The 15530-nt window shown below is 45.8% G+C and overlaps 1 protein-coding gene across 1 annotated transcript in view; it reads left to right on the top strand.

The window, feature by feature from the left end:
- Positions 1-15530, top strand: part of NCOR2 (nuclear receptor corepressor 2) — a 545866-nt gene that overhangs the window by 469403 nt on the left and 60933 nt on the right. Inside the window, 3 exon segments of the mRNA XM_029571687.1 lie at positions 3172-3399; positions 4188-4436; positions 13212-13358. Of these exon segments, the coding sequence (XP_029427547.1) occupies positions 3172-3399; positions 4188-4436; positions 13212-13358 (624 nt within the window).

Raw genomic sequence — 15530 nt, 5'->3', positions numbered from 1 at the left:
CCAAGGTGATGGTCAAGATGGCGGAGGCTCTCAGAAAGGAGGGCATCCTAGTTCATCCATATCTGGACGATTGGCTTGTTCGAGTGAAGTCAAAGGTCCTTTGCAGGCAGGCAGTGGCGTTGGTGCTACAGTGGTTGAGATCACTGGGTTGGGTAGTGAATCAGTCCAAAAGTCATCTTTCTCCTACTCGGGTGTTGGAGTTCCTGGAGGCATGTTTCAACACCAAGATTGGGAAGGTGTTTTTCACTAGGGAACACATTTGCAAGTTGCAGAGACAAATTCACAATTTGTTAGAGAAAGCAGTATCCAGGGTCTGGGATTATTTGCAGGTTCTTGGTTCCATGGCTTCAACTTTGGAGCTGGTGCTTTGGGCATTTGCTCACATGAGGCCTTAGCAGTCAGTGTTGCTCTCCTGGTGGAATCCGTTGTCAGAGCTGTTTCATGTGCCACCAACTCTCTTTTGGGATAGGCAGGTCCAGTATCTGTTGGTGGCTTGGACGGGACCACATAGGTCGCGGAGTAGAAATAGAGGTCCCAAATTGGATAGTAGTTACCACTGATGCCAGTCTCTGGTTGGGGAGCTATATGTCAGACTCAGTCGGCACAGGTCAGTGGTTGGCGTAGGAGGCGTTGTGGTATATCAGAGACAAGAGTGGTGAGGTTCATATTGCGTGCCTTTCTACCTCTCTTGCACGGTCGACCAGTAAGGATTTTGTCAGACAATGTGACAATGGTGAGTTTCATCAAATGACACGGTGGTACCAAGAGTAGGGCAGTGGCTCAGGAAGGCCGGGAATTGATTTGCTGGGTGGAACAGCATCCGACTTTATTGGCGGCATCTCACATAGCCGGAATAGACAATGTGCAAGCAGATTTTCTCAGTCGTGAACAGCTGGATCCCGGGGAGTGGGAGTAGTCAGAGGAAGCAATGCATCTTATCCGTTGCAGATGGGGCAAGCCCTGCATGGGCTTGATGGCAACTCAGTGAAATGCCAAGGCACTGCGCATCTGAGCACGAAGCAGAAGGGGTTGATGCTTTGGTGCTGCCATGGCCACAAAGTGTTCTCCTGTACGTATTTTCGCCATGACCGCCAGTGGGCAAAGTGTTGGGGCGAATAGAAATTCACTCAAGAGAAGTGATTCTAGTGGCGCCGGAGTGGCCTTGGTAGCCATGGTTTGCGGATCTGGTCAATCCCAGCGGTGAACGGCCCATTACTTCTCACCCATCTACTAAAGCTTCTACACCAAGACCCCATATTTTCAGATCAGGCTGTTCACTTCTTTCTCACGGCTTGGCTTTTGAGAGGAAGCGAATAAGGTGGAAAGGGTATTCTGAGGATATAATTTCCACTCTGCTGCAAGCTAGGAAGACTTCAGCATCCTTAGCCTATTTGAGGGTCTGGAGAGTTTTTGAGAGTTGGTGTGCAGAGCAGTGTGTTGATCCTACTCAAGCATCTGTGGTGCACATTTTGACCTTCTTACAAAAAGGGTTGGTGAAAGGTTTGTCCTTTAAGTCCCTCACAGTTCAGGTGGTGGCGTTAGGCTGCCTTTGAGGCAAGGTGCAGGGAGCAGCCTGTTGTGGTGCATTTTTTCCGGGGTGGGGGAAGTATTTGCGTCCTCTGGTGCAGAAGTTGTCTCCCTCCTGAAGCCTTAACTTGGTCCTCAAGGGCATGTGTACGGCTTCGTTTGAGCCTCTTAGGAGGGCAACTATGAAGGTTCTCACCTGTTGGCAGTTTATTCTGCTAGAAGGATTTCAGAATTTCAGGCTTTATCATGTAGGGATCCCTTTTTGAGAATTACAGATTCTGAAGTCTCATTGTGTACGGTTCCTTCCTTTCTTCTGAAAGTGTCGTCTTCTCTTGAGTCAGTTGGTAGAACTGCTGGCCTTTTCAAACCTGGATAGCAAAACCTCATTCGAGGGAATTAAAACTTTTGGATGTAAAGCGGGCGTTGTTGCGATATCTCAAGGTCACTAATAGCTTCCGGCTGTCAGATCATCTTTTTGTGCTATGGGGTGGCACAAAAAAGGGTCATAAGGCTTCAAAGTCCACCATAGCACAGTGGATAAAGGAAGCGATAGGTTCGGTGTCCATCTGTCAGGGTCAACCTATTCCTGAGGGGTTAAGGGCTTACTCTACTTGATCACAGGTGGCATTCTGGGCCAAATGCCAACAAGTATTGCCACGAGATTTGTAGGGCGTCTACTTGGAAATCGTTGCATACTTTTGTCAGACATTATTGTTTGGATGTCCAGGCTCTGAGGCCATGGGCTTTGGTGAAAATGTGCTTTGAGCCGGATGCTCATAGCAGTCCCACCCTGTTTAGGGAAGCTAAGGAGTCTGGACTGATCTGGGTACGTTCAGGGAAAGGAAAATTGGTTCTTACCTGCTAATTTTTGTTCCTGTAGTACCATGGGTCAGTCCAGAGTCCTGCCCATTTGATGTGGGGAGAATTGGAGAGTCCGCTCGATCTATTATTGTGAATAGACTGAAGAATGGCACAGGTTTCATTTGGTTTCTCATGTTAAGGTTGTAAAGATTTTTCCATTATAAGGTTCCTCTTCCTACTGCTCATTTAGGGATTGTTTTCTGTAGTTATATTCAGTGGTATCTTGACTTGGGTACAGGTCAATACTGAGGGACTGCAGGTGGCACGCCAGGTAATGTGGCAGTGTCAGCAAAACTTTCTCTGTCTCCATCTGCTGGAAGGGTAGCAAATCCCAGGAGTCTGGACTGATCTGTGGAACTACAGTAATGAAAATTAGCAGGTAAGAACCAAATTTCCTATATCAAGTAGACACATGTGCTGAAGTATATTTTCATTTGGAGTTATCATCTGGCTCCATTTTTGGAGGATAGATTGATCCAGTCTTGGTTTTACCCCACTGCATGCAGGGAGAGGTAGCAGTGGCTTAAATTCTACCCAAGCAACCCCTACAGGGGGGGAGGGGTCCCTCTCAGCTGCCACCTAAGAAGAAAACCAGATTTGATCCACCACTTCAGGAAGTTTGCATTCATTGACATTTGCACTTTCATTTGGTCTTATCTTGTACAAAAAAGAAGAGATGTGGAATTCTCCTGCTGTGCTCAGAATAATTCTTAAGGCTTGACCAGATATCCTTTGTTCAGATTGTCAGTGACTTGCTTGGCTAATTTATGGTCCTATCCACAGGAAGCATAACTACTGGCAAACCAGTCTCCCAGGAAAGGAGGACTACTCCCACGCCAAGAGAACTAACCAATTCCAAGTCTCCTCATACCAATGTGCCAGACCACCACCATCCCATTTCCCCGTACGAACATTTGCTCCGGGGAGTGAGTACTGCCGACTTGTACCGTGGACACATTCCATTGGCCTTTGACCCCTCTGCAATTCCACGGGGAATCCCACTGGAAGCAGGTAAAAGAGCTTATGCTGCTCTCGCAGGCTGGAGTCCAAGGTCAAAATGTGTAATGAGAAGATGGTACTGCAAGGGCTTTGTCTCTAGAATGGGTCTGTTCTTGGAAATCTTTAAAATATTGACATGTGTGGCAAGGAGTAGAGCCCAAAATCTCATGATAGGCCATGGAAAGGAACATCATTGTCTGTGGATCACTTTGGTGTCCATGATCCCCCCAGATCTTCTGCTGGTATTATATTTTAACATGATGCCCTCGTATTATAGACTGGATCAGGGGAAAGGAGGCATGGCTTCTTTTTGTCTTGGGGATGTTTTTACCTTTCAGATCTGTTTTAATCAGTATTTTAATCTTATGTTTGGCCAAGTTACCACTGTTCTAAAAAGAACCACAACCTGCCCTTAAAACCAAGGGGGAACAAGTAAAATTCTGTTGCATCGTGGTTTTATTCATTTCATGAATTCTACTGTGAATTTAATTACTGTAGACAGGCCGTACTTGAATTTTGCATCTTGTCAGATGTAGTCAGGGGATGCTTATAGGACCTGTGTAAATATGGCTAAGCTGAACTGAAAGCAGAAAGTAGAATAACTCAAATTATTGCACAATGGGAGCTTTGGAAGTCTCCCATCATTAATGTGTACCATAAATTTTGTATAGCACTTCCATTTCATGCTAATAATGTCTGAAGATCATGAGGTCAGGGGTTGAGGCAACAGTAGATAAATGTGATGTTCTGTAGAACTAGACCTCAGTAAGCATTGACCATTCATTTTTTTTCTCTTCCAGCTGCTTACTACCTTCCCAGGCATCTTACTCCAAACCCAACATATCCTCATCTGTACCCCCCATACCTCATCCGAGGATACCCAGACACTGCTGCAATGGAGAACAGGCAAACCATTATCAACGACTACATCACCTCTCAGCAGATGCACCACAATGCCGCCACGGCCATGGCCCAAAGAGCAGACATGCTCCGTGGTCTTTCACCTCGTGAACAGTCCCTGGCTCTCAACTACACAGCAGGTCCTCGAAGTATGAGCACTAGCAACCTGTCACTGGCTTTTTGTGTTTGGCTTCTTGAATAGCATGATTCAGGTCCCTGCAGCTGTTCATGTTGGTGCATTGGGCTCCACTTTCTATCATTGGTTTTTTGGCCCAGTGCAAGAGATCAGACTAGAAAAAGTAATGGCATCCCAGTGTAGCGTAATTCTTGCTTTTCATAGAAATATGTAGATGAAGTTTCTTAGATCTTAAATCTTGTCTGCATGTATTGAACTTTATTGATTTGAGTATACGGTACAACTCTGCCAATGCTTGTCAGTAAAGTGATACAGTATGTGTTTGTTTTCTATATGTTTTTGATTTGGCAGTTCCCTCCAGCTCCTTTGGGCTCAGTTGAAACCAGGGCTGGGATCCTGAAGCCGCAACCTTCATTCACAGTTACCCATGGGATTCTATTTTCTTTCTCAACTTAATTTAGTCCAGTCATTGCAGTGACAGTCCTGAGCTGGGGGTCAGGCACTGGAGCTCCCTTTGAAACCCTGCTGGCAGGAGCCCTAAATGCATCCACTAGATGTCGCCATTGCACAATGACTGGGACCCAGGGTCTGAGAACGCTGCCTTCACAGCATCCCCAGGCCCCAGTCAACATGGGGAATGGGAGACCCAATCCAGGATGTGTACCTATTTCCCGCCACATGAGTTGCCCAGCCTGGACAGTTTTATGTTTATTTTAACAATGCCCTTAAATGATCTGGTTAATTAATGATGTATTTACTGAATTTCATAGCAGTTTCTAATTTTAACTATTATTAACATGGAGACACTTCACCCTTACCTTGTCATTCATTGGACAAGCCACTTTACATTAGAAGCACTGACCACCACCCCCAGTTTTAGTCTTCATCACATGTGATCTGGGTTCTGTAATTCAGAACTATCAGTACAGCCCTATAGAAGAATGGTTGAATTTCTTGGACAAACTGTCAATGTTTATAAAAATATTGTTGATTTTTTTTTGTAATTGTTTAACAAATTGCCATGCTTACAGTAGTATGTACAAACCACCAAGACAAAATAATTCATACTTGTGCATTGTACAAGTTCCTGTTCGTACCCCAGATCAGTCCAGACAAGTGGGTTTTGCGTTCTGCCAGCAGATGGAGGCAAAAAACAGAAACTTTGAAGCACTGCTGTATATCCAAAAGTGCCACCTGCAGTCCCTCAGTATTTCTCTGTCTCCAGCAGATGGTAGAGGTGCAAACCTGCAGTCAGAGTGAGAGTAGTTTAAAAAAGAAAAACAGAGGAAGAGAATTTCCAGAGACACAAAATAGCATGGCGTGTTCCCTGAGGTGTTAGATGCCTTCATGGACCATCCCTCAGGTGGAGCCTGAGTGGGGGGTGGGGAGGGTTGGTAATCCCTGGACTGGCTCTGCCCGCACCATCCTGGGGGCCTGATAGCCAGGGGTCCTTGCTCCCAGCGAACAGCAGAAAGTATACTTTTTTTTTTTTTCAGGGTAGGTTTTTTTTTTTTTTTTCTCTAGTGCTCTGGCTCCTTTTGGGGAAAAAAAAGGCAAAAGAAGTGGCCAATCGGGTGGAACTGCTGCTGGTCAGAGATCGCAGTGGGGAGAAGTTTGTTTTGAGTTCCTGACGATGCCGAGGATCCGTTGCAGGAGTTTTTCCATTGCACAGTTTGCATGAGTGTGCCCACGTGGTAGGCCCGATGGCGCCGGCATCTCAGCATGGGAGAGCCTGTCAGGCTTGCATCTTGTGGTGTGCTCATGTTAATGCAGCCGCGCTTTGCAGTGTCTGTGCCTCAGGAGGTATTGGAACCTCTGCGGAGGCTGTAGAGAGCTAGAGGGTCACTCACTCGGCAGGGCCGGTGGCAGATGCTCCCAGGGGGGCTGAGAGCGCAGCGATCTTTGTCGAGGCACGTGGCAGACAAGACAGCGTCTGCAGAATCCAGGGATTCCCCTCCTCCGCTTTCTCCAATGATGCAGTCTTCAGGGAGGATTTTGTGAGGGGAGGATCTGGGTGAGGACCCAGATAATGATCCAAAGGATTTTTCAGTGGAATTTGTACTGCTTCTAGGCCTATTTGGCCAGGTGGGGAGCAGTGGAGAAGTAGCCCCTGGGAGGGGGAAAGCCGCAGTGTTGCTCTAAGAGGTCCAAGTTGGCCCCTGCTGGGGGGTCAGGGACTGCTTCTTACCTGGGGTTGGCGTGCCCCTCGCAGGAGGGGGGTTAGTGATGCTGAGGATTTACAGGATTCAGATGATCTGCTAGTGGCAGGAGATGACCTGGGAGAGGACCTCGTAACGGGCGTTCCGGTTGACGTCCCAGGGACAAGTAAGGATGTGGGTGACCCAGATTAGGTATCGGTTACGGAAGGAGATTACTCAAGGGTTGTCCAGTTCCAGAAGGAAGAGTTGAGCCTCTCATCCTATATGTCTTGGAAGAGCTGGGAATCAAGGTTACCCAGGAGGATTCTGATTATAAGTGATGTACCCAATTCTGGATGGACTGCGGGGTCCGCCAAAGGCTTTTCTGTTGCCCAAGAAGGTGAAGAAGCTGGTGAACCATGCGTGGGATACTCCGGAGGCCAGCTTGAAGATCAGTAAGGTGGTTTTGAAGTTGTATCTACTGATGGAGGAGACCTTAGAGCTCTTGAAGCTGCCAAAGGTGGATGCAACGGTCTCAGCGGTCACTAAGAAGACAACTATCCCAGTGGCAGGATCTGCTGCACTAAAGGATATTATAGCTGCATGCTGGAAATTCAGTTAAAAAGGATGTTTGAAGTTTCAGCCTTGAATCTCCAGGTAGCAATCTGTGCTAGCCTGATGCAGAGGGCATGTTTGCATTGGGTGCAGAAGGCTCAGGAGTATGAGACCAGCTCAGTGGACTCTAAGCAGGCACCCTGGTTGGAGGCTGGGGTGGCCTATGTGGCGGATGCCTTGTATGATTTGGTCTGGATGCCAACCAGGACTATCGTCTTAGCGGTAACAGTGAGGAGACTCCTGTGGTTACATAAGTGGTCGGTGGATGTGTGCGCTGGTGGCCTATGTGGCGGATGCCTTGTATGATTTGGTCTGGATGCCAACCAGGACTATCGTCTTAGCAGTAACAGTGAGGAGACTCCTGTGGTTACGTAAGTGGTCGGTGGATGTGTGCTTTAAGTCTCTTCTGTATAATCTTCCTTTCAAGGGAAAACTGTTTAGAGAGGACCTTGTGCAGCTGATGAAGCATAGGAGAGTCCAAAGGGAATAAGTTGCCAGAGGATAAGAAAAGTGTGAAGAAGACCTTTCCGCCGTGGTCCTGTTTTCGGGATATGAGGCAGTTTCGGTCTGGTAGGAGTGCTGCAGTATTGGATCAGGAGCAGACCTCAGGAAGACAGCAGTCCTTTTGGGGGTCCCATAGGACTCCAGGGACGGTTCCGGTCAGGGGACTGGAGGAGGGAAGACCTTGCAATAAAGTCAGGCTAGCCACTCTTCAGTGGAAGCTGTAGGAGGGAGGTTATCCCTGTTAAAGGAATGGATCAAGATCACATCGGACCAGTGGGTTCTAGAGGTGATAGAAGGCTACGCTTTAGAATTTTCTCGTCCAATGAGAGAGGTCTTCATGGCATCCCACTGCGTGTCCTGAACCAAATGAGAGGCAGTATGGGATACATTGCACCTCTTGCAAAGTCTGGATGCATTTGTACTGATTCTTCCACTGCAAAGAGGGCGAGGAAGGTACTCTATTTCGTCATTCCCAAGAAGGAGGGCACATTTTGGCCCATTCTTGACTTCTAGAAAGTCAATGTTTTCGGATGGAGTTACTTCTTACGGTAATTGCAGCGGTCCAGAGAGGAGAGTTTCTGGCATCCATGAATCTGACAGAAGCCTATCTGCATATAGCCATTCGGGAGGAACATCAGAAGTTTTTGCGATTCATGGCTCTGAGGCAGTATTTCTAATTTCGGGCTCTTTCCTTCGGGCTAGTATTCACGAAAGTGATGGTGATGGTAGTGGTGGCCCTGAGACAGGAGGGGATTTCTTGTCCACCCTTATCTGGATGACTGACTCGTCCAGGCGAAGACTGCAAGGGAATGTCATCAGGTGTGTGCCGGGTGATGAACATGCAGTTGCTGGGCTGAGTGATTCTCTTGTGTAAGGGTCATCTAGTGCCAACCCAGTCATTGGAATATCTAGGAGCTCGCTTTGATACCCAGGTTGGTAGAGTCTTTCTTACCCCAGAGAGGGTGACAAAGATCCAGTCTCAAATAGTTTGTTTCTCATCTTCCAGTTCCCAGGACATGGGATTATTTACAGGTTCTGGGTTCTATGGCATCTATGCTAGATTTGGTGCCATGGGCCTTTGCTCACATGTGGCCTCTTCAGATGGCGCTGTTGTCCCATTGGAATCCATTGCCAGAGGAGCAACAGCAGCCTTTACCGCTGTAGGAAGTATTCAGATCCAGTGTCTCGTGGTGGCTATATTGCCACAATTTGAAGAAGGGGGTGGGATTGGAAACTCCAGACTGGGTGGTGGTGACCACAGATGCCAGCCTCAGTTGTTTTGGGGGTGATCTGTTAGGGGTGGACGGCCCAAGGTCGATGGTCACCTGCGGAAGCAACCTGGTTGATCAATTGTTTGGAAACGAGAACGATTCACAGGGCATTGATGTTTTTCCTGCCTAAGGTCCGGGGACGAGTGGCGAGAGTATTCTCAGACAATACAATGGCATATATCAACCACCAGGGCGGGATGAAGAGCCGAGCTATGACTCGGGAGTCCCAGGAGCTTTTTGTCTGGGCGGAGTAGCATATGGAAGGAATAGTGGCAATGCATGTGGTCAGAGTGGACTATGGACTAGGTCAGCAGCAGCAGTTGGACTCTGGGGAATGGAAGTTGTCAGCACAGGCCTTTGACCTTATTCGTTCCTGCTGGGGCGGTCACCAGCTGGATCTGATGGCATCACGGAGCACTGCGAAGGCGGTGCAGATTTTCAGTCACCGGTGAGAGGTTGGAGCCAAGGGAATAGACACTCTGGTTTTTCCATGGCCAACAGGGATTCTGCTGTACGTCTTTCCTCCATGGCCATTAATAGGCCGCATATTGTGGCACATAGAGAAGCGTTGTGCTGGTGGCACTGGATTGGCCGCATCACTGTGATTCGCAGACTGGATTTCTCTCGCAGTAGACGTGCCCCTCAGATTAGCTCATCTGCCAGGGCTGCTGCGACAAGGACCTTTCTTCTTGAATCGAGCGGATCGCTTTTGTCTCACGGCTTGGCTTTTGAGAGACTGAAGGGATACTCTGAGCCAGTTATTGCCATGTTACTTCAGGCTAGGAGGCCATTCATGCCTATGGCATATGTCAGGTGTGGAGAGTTTTTGAGGCCTGGTTATATGGAGCCTTTGGACCAGCTTTGGTGTAGGCATAATTCAGTACCATATACCATACCCCATCAATATAAATCCAATATCTGTTCCCCGCTCAACTCAGAGTTCATGTCGGGGTCTCTGGATCCGGCCCGAAAACCCATAAATCCCATGGGATATGGACAAGGTGTCAGGGCATGTCCATACTCCCTCTATAAGAGCCGCTGCACACTTCTTATGCCATGTTGCCTCTCTTAAAGACTGCCTTTTTTCGGTTGCCCTCACCTCTGCCAGGTGAATCACCGATCTGCAACCCCTAGTAGGCTAACCGCCTGATCAAATTTTTCACCATGGCAGGGTTCGCTACGTACGCATCCCGCCTTCCTCACTCAAGAGCATTTCGGAACTGTGTTTCGGAACCGCCCACCAGGTTTTTCCCAAAACCTCGAGCCTAACAGGGCAAACTTAATCTCATACGCTGTTTTGTAACAAAACATTCGCTTTTTCACGATGTCACTCTACTTCCGAAATCAGAGCCCCACAGCTCTATGTCTCCTTTAACCGAATGCCCGAAACACTCTGTCTTCAGGTACACACACTGACTTGGATCTCGAATTGCATTCTTTTCTACTATCAACAGCGTACAGAGTCCCTATCCACAGCCCATGACACGCACCATGTCCATACTGTGCTTACTTCACTAGATCATCTCCATGAAGGACCTATCCAGGCACTTTGCAATGCGACCCCCAGGGTCCTCGCTATATCTGCTAAACTCCTGCTACTGCTTCATGGGCAGACTGCAGATGAAGCAAACAAGACAAACACAATTTTCCAGTAGCACATGACTGAACCACAGCGACAACAACGTCATGAAACTGTCCGCCTATGGTCTATGCCTTGAGCGCATTTCCTTGTTTACAACATGTTCATGATATGGGCTATATGCGCTCAATACATTAGCTGGGGACTCCAGACAGCATGGCTAATTCATGCTGCTTATCTAAGATAAAAGAGCAGGTTTACTCGTCGTAAACAGTATTTCCCATAGATAGCAGATGAATTAGCCATGCTGATCCTCCCGCCTCCCCAGGCAGTTTATCACTTGCATCTTGTCTTGCTTTGATACGGACTGAGGAGACTTTGAGGCAGTGTGGGATCATGCAAGCAGGAGCGCCTCACTGACAAAGATCAGTTTTCAGCTTTGAGAGCTCCGCCATCTAGTGGCAAGGAGGATGTCCTAACAGCATGGCTATTTCATTTGCTATCTACGGAAAACTGTTTACGGTGAGTAAACCTGCTCTTTTCAAAAGGGAAGGACCCCCGCAGATCTTCTCTTTCAAAATTCAAACGGCTCACTCAATTTCAATACCCACATGGGAGCAGGTGCAAAGTATGTGCATAGATTTGGACTTTAAATCCCTGCCAGTGCTTTGGCTTCGCTCAGCTTAAGTCTTCCCCTTTTTTTCATACGGATAAAATAATGCGCATTGTAAAACAGAGCCCGTATTTTATCCTCACTTGGGGGGGGGGGGGGTGAAGCACATTTAAAGCTTTTGTTTGTTTGGTTTGTTTCAAGGGTAGATACTCGTTTTTCGCATTTAAAATGTTTTGAATGTTGCCCCCTGCATGGTCAGAATCCAGGTTTCATATCTCCCCATTTGTAAATATATTAAATAATTCCAAAAGAGTAGTCTGTAACTTGAAGCATTTCTGTCCCGATTGTCTAGTTACATATGTTTGTTTATCCTAGCATAAGAGACCAGCAATCGTACTATTAAGACGATGTTCATTATATACATGACTCTGGATTAGACACAATTCACTGTATTTTAGTTCAGTTATTTTCTTGTAATTTTATTTTATAACATCTCTTCAAGAAGCAAATAACATGCTCAAAATCTAACCCCTTCACCTATTTTATATATGTGTTTGTGCTATTCTGGATCACTACTGTTTATTTATTTGTGCTTTTCTATACCGGCATTCACGGTTGGTCGTATCATGCCGGTTTACATTGAACAAGGGGTGAACAATTTATTTATTTATTTATTTAACAGTTTTATATACCGAAGTTCTAGTAACAAAGTTACTAATCAATTCGGTTTACATTGTAACAATAAAAATTGACAGAATATAGAATTATGTCTTACAGAGAACAGGGAAGATTTAACTTGGAAATAAATAAAATAACTTAGTGAGAGCAATAAATAACTTCAATGATAATAATAACAATGATAGTATAACACATAAAACTATACAATGCGAACTATACTGTTCACAGGCAGCCCAGGTTAAACCTTTTTTTTTTTTTTTTAACTAATCTTTTATTGGATTTTTGGATTGGTTTTGTATTTTCAACCTTACGACAAAATCCATAAAGTTGATGATAAATCGTTCATGTGTTGCCCACCTACCGAGCCTTGGTACCATAGGGGAACCTGAATGAGCCAATCAGATTGGTTGGTTTGGGCTTTTCCAGTGTGTAAAGCATCTGACATACTCCTGAATCAAGAGATTTAAATTGAGCCCAAAGGATCTTTCCATTAAAACAAAATAAAATAGCCCAAGTGATTGTCACTCTACTGAGAAAGTAGGCTGTGCCAGTTTTATGCATGTAAATGGGTGTACTAAAATAGGCCACAACTGAGCGTTTGTAAAAGTATGCACGTTTTATACTCAACTCTTGTGCAGACTGAGCAGTGGTGTTTTAAGTGGGCGGAGTTTGGACAAAGTCTGCACTTAACACACATGCTTTCTGTTTGAAAATTACCCTCCCTATGTCTCTCTGAGTTGGATTCTAGTATAATTTTTAAACAGGGAAATGACTGTTTGTCAAGCTTTTTTTGTCTCATTTCCCATCCAAAATGACAAAAAAAACCCCAACCCAAAACTGTTTTGTTTTATTCTATCATGCTAATACACGCTAAAACTATTTAGTATATGCTAAAATACCGAAACACAAAATGGAAAAAAAAAAAAAAGGAAAACAAAGCGAAAAATGAAACATTTTCCCATGCACACCCCAGCTCTAATATGCATTAGTTTGAGTGTTTGTTCTATGCAGAAGAGCCTCAGGATCATCAGATCCAGCCATTTTCTAAGTACCTAACTTATTTCTCAAAGTACTAATTTAGAGGAAAGTAACAACAAAAAAAGCATGCATTTGTAGCCAGTTGTGCAGCAATTATGTGAAATTCCGTTCAGTTCATTGGCTTTATTGTAATTGCAACTTCACTGGTGATAGGAGGCGGGAAGGGTATTAGTGATCCTCCATTTCCTTTAACAGATTGTAGCACCTGTTGAGCATCGTTAATGCATGCCTGTATGCCATCTCATCTTGGAAACCTACTGTGTCAGGAATGATCTTTTTATGTTGACTGTGCTCTAGCCACGGTCTCTGTTTTTGGTTGTCTAACGGGCCATTGCTTTTTGTCTTCCTCCAGGAATAATTGACTTGTCTCAGGTGCCACATTTGCCTGTCCTTATGCCCCAGACTGGCGCATCCGCTGCCTCCATGGACCGAATCACGTACATCCCTGGCGCCCCTCAAGCTTTCAGCAATCGACACGGCAGCTCCCCGCTCTCCCCAGGTAGAGCCCAAGCTGACTCTTTTTCGACTTTGGGGGATTCTGAACTGATGCACAGAATCTGCTGCAGGTTGCTCTACAGCTTTGATCAGATGTACTGAAACTCTTGTGGTGTTCCAGAAGTTACTGCTAAAGATGCCTAACAGTGCTTCACTAGCTCTTGGTTCTGCATGGTGCTTGCATTACACATGCTGGACCAACTGAATTTATTGTAACCTAGGAAATGATGGCAGATAAAGACCAAACTGTCCTATCCGCTCTGCCCAGCAAGGTATTTAGGGTTGTAACTGTAAGTCTTAGGTTACCCCCATACAGAAAAGTTACCATTACATCAGTGCATCATTCCCATCCTCTTGCCACTGGGGATCCTCTGTTTATCCCACATCATTTTGAATTCTGCCACCGTTTTTGTTTTCGCCGCCGCCTCTGTGAACAAATATTTTCTGGTGGTGATCCAGAGTCTACCCCAGTGCAGCTTCGTATCATGACCCCTAGTTCTTCAGCTTCCTTTCTATTGGAAAAGGTTTGGGAGTTTTTTGCATTTTAATACTGTACCTTTTAGGTATTTTAAAGTCTGTATTGTATGTCTCCCCCTCCCCCCCCTCCCCCCCCTCCCCATTTCGCCTCTCTTTTATGGTATTATAATTAGGTCCTCAAGTTTCATATGTGTTTTGGTGCATACACTGCACCATTTTGGTGGCTTTTCTCTGAACTGCTTCTATCCCGTTTTTTTGTTTTGTGTTTTTTTGAGTTGCTGCCTCCAGAACTGAGCACACTACTCCAAGTGAGACTTCACCAATGACCTGTGCAGACCATCTCATTTTTCCTGTATGCAGCCCAGTGTCCCTCTGGACTTAGCCACCATCTTGTCATGCTGCTTTGCTGTCTTCATTTCACCAGACACTGTCTCCCTGAGGTCTCTCTCCTGGTCCATGCACATCAGTTTCTCACCCTCCATCACATTTCTGCACCCCAAATGCGTGACACTGCTCCTTTTGTCATTGAATCTTAACTGCCAAGTATTCAACCACTCCTCAAGCTTTTGTAGATCACTTATTCTATCTCGTATTTCAGGGGTGTCCATTCTGTTGCAAATCTTAGTGTCATCTACAAAAAATCTTTTTCTTCGGACCCCTCCACAATATCGCTCCCAAAGATATTGTGCAGAATCTGCCCTAAAACCAGTCCCTGAGGCACTCCATTGATCATCTCACTTCTCAGTGAATTCCATTTACGACAACCCTCTGTCAACCATCAGCCAACCAATTTCTAATCCAGTCCTTGAGCGGACCTGCCAGAACCTTTCTGAGCTCCCTTAATATCATGCATCTCATCTAGTCCCATGGCTTTGTCCGCTTTGTGTGTCTTCTTCCATGCAAACTCTTTGGTCTGTAAATAGCACGGTATCTAATCCATTCCCATATGTACCCTTCCCGATCAGCAACAGTCCAAAGTCAACTCCAAAGAACACCAAACAGAAGCATTTGCTTATATTTTCTGCTTTTTCCTCTTTTCTCTTCACACATTGCTTCTTGTCTCCTCTCAGTCTTACAATTCCATCTCTGGCCTTCCTTCTTTCTCTGCCATAACCTGAAAAATGTTTTGTCACATTGCTTTACCTCTTTAGTAAACTTTACTTCCACTCATGCTTTTGTCATCCTGATTTCTTTCTTTGTGTTTTTCAGTTTCCCCAGATAATCTTTCCTGTGTTCCTCTTTTTAAGATCCTTTGTACTTTGTGACTGTTGATCTTTTTGCTTTAATATGTTTTCAGCCACCTCTTTGGAGAGCCATATCAGTTTCCTATTACTTTTATGTACTTTGCTTATAGGTCCTTTTAGTTTAGCCCACTTCACCTATCTTCTCCTAGTCTGCCAGAAGCTCTTCAAGGTACCAAAGTCAGAATTTTTGAAATGCAGGACTTTTGGGCTTCATGTGACTTCTGTCTGCCTTGGTGATTATATATCAAACCATTCCACCTGGTGGCCACTGGTGCTTAGGTGGGCAGTAAGGCAGCACCTGACTCTGTGAGTTCCAGGTCCAGTATCGCCCCTCCCCTCCCCTCATGGATTCCATCACCATTTGTTTGAGCAGAGCTCCTTGAAGGGCATCCACGATCTCTCCACTTATTACCGACTGAGCAGAAGGGATAATCCAATCCATATCAAGCACTTTA

Source organism: Rhinatrema bivittatum, chromosome 11 (assembly GCF_901001135.1).
Source record: "Rhinatrema bivittatum chromosome 11, aRhiBiv1.1, whole genome shotgun sequence".
NCBI lineage: Eukaryota > Metazoa > Chordata > Amphibia > Gymnophiona > Rhinatrematidae > Rhinatrema > Rhinatrema bivittatum.
Note: the sequence above shows the minus strand (reverse complement) of the source record. Positions and strands in the feature narration are given on the sequence as shown.